Below are 12,398 nucleotides of genomic sequence, written 5' to 3'. Positions count from 1 at the left end.
TTTATTTTTTTAACTATTAAATACGTACAATTTTAAAATTTGCATATTGATATTTACATAATTTTTTAAATTTCTAACTCTAATGTTCCATTGAGCCCCAAACCTTAGAGCTCGATAAGCTCCTAACTTGGATTCCATAGGATTTTTAAGTGCCTCAGCTGTTAGATCAAGCGATCAAGCACTTAAAAATTGTTGCATCGAGCATGTCTGTTTTTCAGCAAAATGCGCCCTTAAAAATTACTGTAATGTTGTAGACAAAGTTTAAATATCTACGTACAAAAATATGAAGAAAAGAAAAATTAAAATGATGATTTTATAGAATGAAATTAAGTGATTTCATAGAATCAAATTCAATTATTCATAGAGATATTATTGAAAATAATTATGGAAATGGTTGAATTAAATATTTAATTATAGTATAGTTATTATGGTAACGATCTCATCATACAACACAAGTATGGATGGGAATGGTATGATTAAATAAAATTTATCCTCATAGGGTCTCTTCTCGATGCGAGTGATTTTATTACTATGTAGATATAATTTCCCATAATTAAATTTCATATTCCAGAACATTACTCCTCCCTTGGTGCAAGAAACCATAAGAAGGAGCTTGGCACATTTTCATGCATGTGGGTTATTTCCACTAAGAAATTTCTACACTTTCATTACAAATTAGCTAGTGGTGGTGACTCAACATAAGTTTTTCCTCGCCCTAGAGCTAAACTCATTTTCTCTAGCATAGTTTTTAGTGGGAATTCTACACATGTTCACATGCCTAGAAAGAGTTCAATCATAGTTACAACTCTATACTCAAGATTTTGTAGATTTTGGTTTGTGTTTTCTTTGAGCGTAGAAAATCCATGGTCATTATGTTAAGTATTGAAAAATTAAAATGGTTATATTTTATGGTATAATTTTCTTTTATGTGTAGAGGAATCAACAATTGGTTAGGCTTATGTGACATGGGATAGATTCCAACTTTAATCGTTGTTATTATAATTTATGTATGTCCTTTTTATAGGAAGGGGTGACATGGGATAGATTCCAACTCCAATCGTTATTACTATAACCTTTAGGACGTTATGTATGTCCCTTTTATAGGAAGGGTTGAAGAAGGGATTCCAACCGCTATTACTATAACTTCTAGGAGCCTATGTATGCCCCTTTCCAACGTCTATTACTAGGAGCCTATGTATGCCCCTCCTATAAGAACATGTGAATTGAGGGATTTGACCCTTTAACCTTCTCACATATAACACTTCATTTTTCACAATTATCACCCATTAAGCTACCCCTCAAAAGCTTATATTTTATAATATGTTATTTGAAATTTTTTAATAAAAAAAATTAGAATGAATATATATAATAATTATATTTCTTATAATATTTTATTTTAAAATAAATATCATTACAGAAGATACAAATTATCTTTTTGGTTGATATATATATATATATATATATATATATATATATATATATATATATATATATATAAAATACAAATTTTCCAAAAAATAATAATTTATTTAAATTAATTTTTAAATAATTAATCTTTTATAATGGAAAAGTAATTAATAATTAATATATTTATAATTATTTAAATATATATTTAATAATAATATTTTTCCGAAAATTTCCCGAGTTCAACGTTTTAATTCCATTAACTAACTAATTAGTACAACATTTTAATTCTTAACTAATTAATTTTAAATGTATTTTTAAAAATATATATTAATACAAATAGATAATTCATAGTATGAAGTGGGGCTCTACAACATATGGCTTTTGGTAACTAGGGTTTCCTTAGCGGTCGTAAAATTTTGTTGTAGAACTAGGGAAAATTTGAAGGCAACATCATAAATTTGGAACGAGACTTCCTCTACATGATTTTTTAGACGAGTGTGTCGTTTGTCACATGCTCTGGTTTTTATGTAGGAAAACACTAGCTTTGTATTTTTTGTCGACACTTTTCTGTGGAGATCCCATGGCAACCAGCTAAGAGGGGGCTTCCCCCTCCTCCTTGCGATGAAATGGAGTCCTTTCAAGTGTTGGTGGCCTCATTAAGAAAAAGACCATGCTAATTTTCAATCTCGCTTCATTAAGAGGTTGGAAAATATCCCCTCCATCACTCTCCCTTTAGGGTTTTACAGAACCTCATTATCATTCTCTGATAGATTCTTTGATAGAGCCTTCTGGGTAAACTTGTGGGAATGTGGTTGCCTCTCAAGGTCATAGATAAATGGTTTAAAAATGCCTAGAAATCAATGATAAAAGGAAACCTCAATATTTATGATGTGGGTAATGGTTTTTTTGCATTCCTCTTTGAATATAAAGAGGATAGAGATGTTATCTTCATAAATGGACCATATTCTTTTGGATCTAGAGGAATGTACTTGAATGCATGGTCGTTAGATTTTGACCTAGATGAAGACATCCCAAATGCAGTTCTTGTGTGGGTTAAACTTCTAAGACTACCGCTCAAATGCTAAAGTGATGATTGTATAAAGGAAATTAGAAATGAGTTAGGTCGTTATTTGTATAGTGTTGAACGAAAAGGTCAATAGCGCACCTATGAAAAAATATGTATAGAATTTGACCTCGAGAAAGGATTACCCTCGAAGATCAACATGACTCAAGGGTAAAAGAGCCATCACCATATTTTTTACTATGAACAACTTCCATTCAAGTGGAGAATATGCCATGAGTACGGCCATTTTGTATGAAATTGCAATAAATCTCAATTAGGAAAGGGGATGAAGTAACCACAACCCTGGATGATCAATGGAATACTGAACAAAGGGGAGAAATCTCAATTAGGAAAGGATATGAAGTAACCACAACCCAGGATGATCAATGGAATACTCAACAAAGGGGAGAAAACATAGGAAAAGGAGCCTCAAATCGAAACTGTCAAGGGGAAAACATAAATGTGGCATTATCTTCAGCTAATCCCCATGAGTTCTTGCAAACACAAGAAGAAACTAAGAAATAAGACCTCAAGAAAGGGGAAGAAGCATGGAGCAATGAAGAAGAAAAGGCTAAGGAAGAAGGGGGGGAAATCTAAGATGTAGCCCCAACAAGAGATGCAAACCCAACAAATAAGGAACAACCCCAGATCCAAAAAAACAATCAAGACCCACCATAAATTCAAAATCAAGAGTAGCATATAGAAGGCATGATAGTGGACAATCAAGTATTAGAAGCCAGATCAAGGAAAGACATGATGAGAAGCGAGGGGAAGAAAATGGAAAGTATACCTAAAATAGCAAAGGAATTAGAGACGAGTCTCAAAAGTTATTGACTAGACAAGTAAAAAAGAAAATGATGAATTTGGGAGATGAAAAAAACACTCAAGAAACTAGAAATTCCAAGAGAGTGGGGGAGATACTCTAAGAAGGAAATTAGAGAAACATAAGCATAATCAAACAAAAAGCTTGGAAGGTAATCTCAAATTGATGATATCTTCTAGTTAATGCACATTAAACCTCTCTTGTAGATATCAAATAATGAAAATGAAGTGTAAATGCATTTTGATCTTAAAATTTTTTTGGAAAACTTTTCACTGGAATGGGAAAGAAAAAGTTGTAAATAGTTGTAAATTTTTGTATCATGAGGCGAGTTTTTAAGAGACTAGATTGAGTCTCTATGCTCAATCCAACATGATTTAATGATAATACTAGAGAAATGCAACAATTCCAACATGATTTAATTATAATTCTAGAGAAATGAAACAATTCCAATATGATTTAATGATAATTTTGGAGAAATGCAAGAGTTAATTTTAAAAATTGATCTTTTTTTTAAATCTCATTAGTTAGAGAAAGATATTTTTAGTATAAGTTTAAATGATTGAAAATAATTTACCTTAAATTATGGATTACAATAGAATTTCCATATTTATTTAAATAGTTAAATATTAACTAAATAATTATATTTTAATGATTATTTAATAGTAATAAAATTGTTTGTGAAGTTGTCTAACTCACAGATGACATCACACTTAAAAATTGATTTTTTTAAAATCTCATTAGTTAGAGAAAGATATTTTTAGTATAAGTTTAAATGATTGAAAATAATTTACCTTAAATTATGGATTACAATAGAATTTTCATATTTATTTAAACAGTTAAATATTAACCAAATAATTATATTTAAATGATTATTTAATAATAATAAAATTGTTTGTGAAGTTGTCTAAGTCAAAGATGACATCACACTTAACCTACTTAACCTTTGGCTTGAGAAGCTGCCTCCTAGGGGCATCTAAGCTATCAAAAACTATCAAAATGATCTAAGCTATCAAAAACTATCAAAATGATCTAAGCTATCAAAATCTATCAAAACCACACACCCGGTGTGTCACACCAATCCTTAACATGACTTGATTTTCTTCAAATGTAACTTTCACATCTCGAAGTTCCTTAACAAGTTACCTATCACTCTATACACCAACCTTTAACATGACTTGATTTTCTTCAAATGTAACTTTCACATCTTGAAATTCCTTAACAAGTTACCCATCACTCTAAGTTACCTATCACTCTATACACCAACCCTTAACATAACTTGATTTACTTCAAATGTAACTTTCACATCCTGAAATTCCTTAACAAGTTACCCATCACTTTATATTTTAAGAGCAAGAAAATAATTATTTAATATTATTTTATCATAAAAATAATTTAAGTGATTATTTTATTGAAATTAGATTATTGATATAGATGATTCATTAAGATTTTATGAATGATAAGAAAATGATTTAAGTTAATCTAATTAATTTAATTTTAGATATAAATAAAAAAATATAATATTTAAAAATTCTCTATAGCTTATTTTTAAATATATTAAAGGAAATATAAAAATATTTATAATTACGATGTTTATAAATATCTTACAATACTTACAATTATGCAAATTTACATCATAATCATTTGGTAAACTAATTTTAATTAACTTTATTGTTCCATTAAAATAATACACTTATGACGATCTCTTCATAAATTTAAGTATGTGATAGATAAAACGTTTTTCGATATGGGAATGGATTGTGATTTGCCGTTAATGTAAACCTAATTCACATAAAATATTTTAAAAATAACTTAACTTCAAATAAATTCAAATTTAATAATGGTGAGAACATGAAAAGTACTTACCCGTCATTTTCAAGGTAACATTTTGCTAAAGCCTGAACGTTAGGTTTAACCTTGGGATCAGATTAAGCCATTTTTACATCAGCCGAAGTTTTTTATTCCATAGAACTGCCATCTTGGTAAATGAAATCTTTCACAAGTGGATGTTATTTAGCAAATTTACAATTTCCAATAGGCAACAAAACTGTCGTATTAAAATTTTCTAATGGTGCGTAGGACCTTAATGCGACATTCCCAAGGATAACTAAATCCCTAATGCGTTCCTTATGGACAAACCCTATAGGAGTAAATCAAAGCCACTCAACCACTGAAGATCTGTAATCGTCTATACTAGAACTTGTGCCTTGGCCTCACTCTTTACTCTGGGTGATTAAAGAGATGCCCTCGTGAATAAAGATTATTTCTACGGTTGAATCAACTTGTTTCAGACACAATGTTGTGCATTATAATGGCTGCAAGAATCCTAGAGTACTACATTGCAATAAGGCGCTGCACCATCTCTGTCTGACTCTTCACCTCCATGGAGGTTGTCATGCGCTTTAAATTTATGGCTGTTGAAGTCAAACAAATTGTTTCTGTCATCACTCGAAGTTCTGTTCGCGGCGGGGCCCGAATGAAACGGCAAGCTCATACACAAATCAAGATTCAGGTCAGGACGCTCTCGGGCGTTTGAAGCGGTCGGTTCGATGTTCGAGCTTTGCAGGCGGTCATAATGAAAGAAGTCTGCAATATCCGGCGTTCTAAGGTCTTGGAATCTAGGAATTTCGAGGTCGGGAGCAGGCCGACAGACGCTAGCATTGTTGCATCTGTTGTAGGGTTGGCCGAGGGGACGATGAGTTTCAGGGTCAAATCCCTTGCTCAGCAATCTTTTCTTCATGTGAGTGTTCCAGTAATTCTTTATTTCGTTATCCGTTCTCCCTGGCAATCTCCCTGCAATTAGAGACCACCTGGCACAGAATTTAACCGACTAATTAATCTTAGGTTAAGCGAAAATAAAGAATTGAAATTGTCACTAAATATCCAGGTTTAATATGCTGGATTCAGTCAGGGAATTCAGAGTAAATGAAATAACATACTTGTTGCCGAGGAGTGAGTGCAGTTTGATTATAAGATCGTCTTCTTCTTCTGAGAAATTTCCACGTTTGACATCGGGACGCAGGTAATTTATCCATCGCAGCCTGCAGCTCTTCCCGCATCGCAGCAGCCCTGCAATCCAAGAATCGAGAAAATCAAGAAAGCTTTATATTTAATTAGAATCAAGAAAATCAAGAAAGCTTTATATTTAATTAGAATCAAGAAAATTAAGAAAGCTTTATATTTAATCTCTTGAATCAGAAGCAGAAATTAAATATATTGCAGAGCGGAGGTCAGGCAAGAAACCTGCGGCCTTGGGAAGCGAGCGCCAGGAGCCCTCGCCATTGGCTTCAATGCACGCGATGAGGCGCTCGTCTTCTGCTTTGGTCCACGCCCCTTTCTTGTTAGTATGAGCCTTGTCGCAGCAGGGAGATCTCCCCATCTTCACAGAAAATTTGACGGTGCAAGTGTTCGAAACCGTGACTCTATATAAAGAGGTGGTTATACGATTATCTGGTTTGATATGATTGCCTTTGACTTTGGTAGTTGGTTTGAATAAATAAATATATTTGAAATTTGTGTGAGTTGTGACTGGTGGTTTGGCACACCAGTTTGTTAGGTAAGAGTTGTGGTGGTTGTTATGGTTTAAATTTGGTGTTTTTACCCGAAACCCTAACCACATTTCCGCAAGGTTCTAGACGTGATCCTCACATCCATGTTTCTAGGGAATGCCACCCAAAAACTTTTACGAAACTCGGGTTCCATGGTGTCCTGTTGACTCCAAATTTCCCTTTCTTGTTCATGGGTACATATCACAACCACATACAAAATTTGTATTTTCCCAAAGTCGTGAGTGCCTAGGGTGTACTGCAACCAATCTAAACTATTTATTTTGAAAGTCGTATCTTTATTAGATGAAAGTTGTCATGTGTATGTACAATAATTTGGACCAAATCCCTTCCACCGAATTTAGGTAGAAGGCTTGAATAGTAGACGCTAACTAAACATTGTCAATCAAATAACTACGGTGGGAAGAAAAATATCAACACTTGAGTCTTAGAAATCATAAAAATTATCGTTATAAAAAAATGACAGCCAATAAAAATTCATTATGGGCTATATTAACCTTGAATTATGAGCTATATTAACCTTGAATTATTGCTTGGGTTCACAGTCACCACAATTAAACACAGTCACCAAGGCCACTAGGGCACTCCTCTCTGTCACAAACTTGCCACTAGGGCACTCTAGGCTACAAACTTGCCACTAGGACAATCCAACCATTCCTGGCCATTAAGGAGAAATAGAATATGAAATAAAATCAATAGGCTCTCCAAAAGAGTCACTTGGAGAATGCCCGATATAAACTCACACAATAGTTGAATGATTTAAACCACTCTCTAAATAATAAAATCTTGACCCTAAATAAAAGATCTCAATCCTAATAACTAAATACATTAATATAAAAAAGACTAAATTTCTCTATTAATTTCAACCTATAATTCATATATTAATTATATATGTGTTAGACATAAACCTTGTCATACAAACATGGGACAAGCAAGCAAGCTAGTCAAGCATATTCTATTTGGGATCACGAGATATTTTCCTCTAGGTGAGTTGAGACCCCAACATACACCAAGGTAGCCTATAGCATGGTTGGTGTCGGTAAGTAGTTAGAACATATTTCTTAATTTCATAATACATTTGATATTTACGAGAAAAACTAGATAAGTGAAATTTGAAGTTCTTAACATTTGATTTTACAAATTTTGTATTTTTAGAAATTTAAAATTTTAATTTAATTTTCACTTATATAAATTAATGGATACTACAATTAAAATTTCAATCATATATTATAACTTAGTAGTCAATGAATTTATCTCATTCACTAATAATTAAAATAAAAATTAAATAGATTAAAATAAAATTTAAAAATAACTAATAAATAAATTATTTTTTATCTTTTAAGGTTATTTTTATTAAAAAAAAATTTTTACATTGGAAATTTATTGTTATATTTCTGAGATATATATTAGTGGTATGTTAATTTTGTTCTTAGACTTTTTGTTTTCTATGTAATTTTCCGAAAAGATCTTAGCTTTTGTTTTTTAATGTCCTGTTCTCTTTTTATGTTATTTATGTATGTTTTATAATTATTTATTAAAATTTTTTACTTAAATTATTGTGTTTACTAATGATAAAGCTTCACATCACTCTAAGATAACTTATTAACTAGTTGTTCTATTAAATGTTTTGAGAGATATATTCTATAATTTAATATAAGAAAGAGGTGTAATTTATTCTATACTTAATTTCCAGTTGATACATATGTATCTCTTTTAGAATAAAAATATAATTTTCTAAATAAAAAAAATGTCCCTTATAATAAAATAAAAAACAAAAATGAATATACACATTCGGTAGTTTTAATTAAAATCATTATATAACATCAATAATCTAACTCTCAATGTGTTGGCTCCATTCATTGTTAATGATATTATTATCAAGTATGATGGAGATGTAGAAATATTTCACTCTCATTTCACTCTCACCTCATAAATAAATGATTTCGATGTCTAGTATAAGGGAGATATGTAATTCATTATGTGCTCAACTTCTAATTGACACATGTCCCTTTCAAAATAAAAATAAAATTCTCTAAATAGAAAATAACGTTTGTTGGTATTACGATGCAATATGTTGGAGATGTAGAAATATTTCACCCTAGCTATAAATAAATAATTTCGATGTCCATGTAAAGTAATATAATTTTATATAAATTTTATAGAGATAAAATAATTAAAATTAAAAAAATATATATATATTTTCATTTTTTATTGTGTATTTAAAATACATTAATAACAAAAAAAAATGTCCAAAATGTGATTCAGGAATAAAATATTTCAACATAAACTATGTAGATTTTATATCTAGTTAAAAATTATGTATATGTTATATAAATTAATCCAAACAAAAAAAAATCTATGGTTAAAATATTTCGAGTAGTTTCATTGATCTATTTTGAGTTTTTTAATGTATATTTTGTTAGAATGACAAATTTATGTTGTATGGTCTACACGATTCATGTGGCCTAATAGATTTTCGAAATCAAAAAGATTGAGATATAAATTATTTTTCAAGTTGTATATTTTAAAAAATATTTATACCTCAAAAAATTTGATTTTTTTTACACTTAAATTAAAATAAATCTATACTAATTATCAAAATTTATAAAAAAAATTAAGTTCATTATGACTTATCTCTTTGATTGTACATTACGAATCATCGTTTGTATCAAATTAATTATCCAACATATATTTATCCATTCATATATATATATATATAATTGAAATATAAATTATTTTTCAAATTATATATTTAAAAAAAATAATTATACCACAAAATAAAAATTGATTTTTCTTGACACTTACTGAATCTATAATTAAAATAAATCTAAAGCAGTTATCAAAATTTAAGTTGATCACGACTTATCCCTTTGAGTGTACATTACGCATCGTCATTTATATCAAATTAATTATCCAACATTTTTTGTGGTGTATTCCAAAGTTTAAATCCATATTTTAAATACATAATTTAGAATACATATTCGCTCTTGAATGACCAAGGAAATTAATTTGCTAATATCAGTTAGAAAAGTCAAGAGTTTGGATAGGAAATTGACTTATTGCCGATATGGTTCATACGTTTAAATACATAATTTAGAATAGGTATTGGCTTTGGGATTACCAAGGAAACTAATTTTCTAATTTAGAATAGGTATTGGCTTTGGGATTACCAAGGAAACTAATTTTCTAATATCATTAGTAAAGTCAAAGAAATTGGATGGGAAATTGACTGATTGGACGTAAGTTAAGAGTGGTTTGTATTACTATAAATTAGTGTCGATCAAAATAATAGGGAAGCGTTTCAAATTTAAAGTAAGTCGTCGTGGAAGAGAAGGTATATTATTAGTTTTTGTTAAAAAGATGTATTATTAGCAATTGCTTCAAAAGGTGCAAAGAGAGGCCGATAGATTTTTTAAATTGGAAAAATGGTATAAAATTTGGAAAAATGATACAATATGTATACCCTTATACCATATATATTGACAAATTTAAATTTCATATAGATATTGTAAAAAATGATATTTTAGTTTTATGAATGTTTATTATATGTAATAAGTTGTGTGCATATATATATATATATATATATATATATATATATATATATATATATATATATATATCTTATTTATTGATAAAACTAGAAACAATAATTTATATACTTACAACAAAATATTAAAAATAGGGAATATTAGAAACCACCATTTTATTCATTTTAATATTAAAAATAGAGAATGTTAAAAATCACCATTCAAATTCAATTAAAATAATTAGATTATATTATTATATTATTAATTAATATTTTTTTAAATTGATTAAAATTTATTTATAATTGTTTTTAAATGTATATCTTGATTGCAGTTTGTCCTCATCAAACTCCTCCATCACAAAACTATAATATATCATCATTATTGATATAGTTAAAATTACTGCTTACTTATTTTCAATTATATATATCATAATTACTAAACAAAACAAAACAAAAAAAAACTTTAAAGACTCTTATATTATAGCAATTGCAGTGGCTGTTTTTAGAAATGCTATTCATTATAAAAGTTCACACTTGTTTTTAGAAATCTTGTTCATTATAAAAGTTCATACACCTTGAAACTTCGTTGTTATCTATGTTTACACACCTTGAAACTCCGTTGTTGTTTAATTGAAACGAACTTCTTTGCAATTTCATTCTAGCAATTTCATCCTAGATTGCTTTTCAATGTTTTGGTACTAATATTTCTTAGTAACATTAAGATATTTTCAGAAAGATAAAACGAATTTTTGCAATTACATCCTACATTGCTTTCCAATTCCATCTTGGATTGCTTTCCAATATTTTGGTACAATAATTATATTTCCTATTAACATTATCGTATTTTTCAAAAGTTATTCAATGCTTGTGCTCAAGATATTTAAATGCTATTCAATGCTTCTACTCAGGATCTTTATAGTTTTGTTGCAGCCATATTTTTCAAAAGCTATTCAATGCTTGTGCTCAAGATATTTAAAAGCTATTCAATGCTTCTACTCAGGATATTATGATGTCTTAGTATAGATTACTTGTATATTTGCAACATAAATTATAATGTTATTTTGTTTATTTATTGTGGATTCCTGGAACATTATAATCTTTATCGAAAGGTTGGAAATGAGATTTGAAGTGGTGGTTCTAATTTCATCCTAGATTGCTTTTCATTGTTCTGGTACTAATATTTCTTAGTAACATTAAGATATTTTCAGAAACATAAAACGACTTTTTGCAATTACATCCTATATTGCTTTCCAATTCCATCCTGGATTGCTTTCCAATATTTTGGTACAGTAATTATATTTCCTAGTAACATTATCATATTTTTCAAAAGTTATTCAATGCTTGTGGTCAAGATTTTTAAATGCTATTCAATGCTTCTACACAGGATATTTATAGTTTTGTTGCAACCATATTTTTCAAAAGCTATTCAATGCTTGTGCTCAAGATATTTAAAATCTATTCAATGCTTCTACTCAGGATATTATGATGTCTTAGTATAAATTACCTGTATATTTGCAGCATAAATTATAATGTTATTTTGTTTATTTATTGTGGATTCCTGGAACATTATAATCTTTATCAGACAGGTTGGAAATGAGATTTGAAGTGGTGGTTCTAAACTTGTATAGATTACCTGTATATATATCCTAAAAATCAGGATTTTCACATTTTTATCTTAGTAATGCACATGAAATTAATAGGAACAAATATATTAATGGATTACCAAAATTCACATATTTTGGTGATAATTTATTTAGGATGTTGTATGCATAACTATAAGACAAATCTTCCCAAATCTTGACAAAAATTCACATATTTTGATGATAATTCATTTAGAATGTTATATGCATAACTATAAGACAAATCTTCCCAAATCTTCCACACCTTCAATGTATCTTTACACTTTTAAAAACAATTAGTCTAATGAGGCGGAGGAGTGGCCCGAAAGTTATGGAAATTCCGGTTTATTTAGAGAAAATTCGGCAATTTTTTTTTTGTAAATCCAAGTTATAGTTG

General features: G+C 29.2%; 1 protein-coding gene across 1 annotated transcript; it reads right to left on the bottom strand.

Annotated features, from left to right (window-relative positions):
- Positions 1–5,209: 5,209 nt before the first annotated feature.
- LOC149217377 (myb-related protein 308-like) lies at positions 5,210–6,677 on the bottom strand. Its single transcript, XM_089391351.1, has 3 exons — positions 6,534–6,677; positions 6,230–6,359; positions 5,210–6,100 (listed from the first exon to the last, which is right to left on the bottom strand). The coding sequence occupies exons 1-3, from the start codon at positions 6,667–6,669 to the stop codon at positions 5,617–5,619; spliced, it is 750 nt and encodes a 249-aa protein (XP_089247477.1). The 5' UTR covers positions 6,670–6,677; the 3' UTR covers positions 5,210–5,616.
- Between the last annotated feature and the right edge of the window lie 5,721 nt (positions 6,678–12,398).

The sequence above is a fragment of the Pinus tabuliformis genome, chromosome 1_1, assembly GCF_031772625.1.
Source record: "Pinus tabuliformis cultivar Carrire ecotype Pingquan chromosome 1_1, CPIR1, whole genome shotgun sequence".
Taxonomy (NCBI): domain Eukaryota; kingdom Viridiplantae; phylum Streptophyta; class Pinopsida; order Pinales; family Pinaceae; genus Pinus; species Pinus tabuliformis.
Note: the sequence above shows the minus strand (reverse complement) of the source record. Positions and strands in the feature narration are given on the sequence as shown.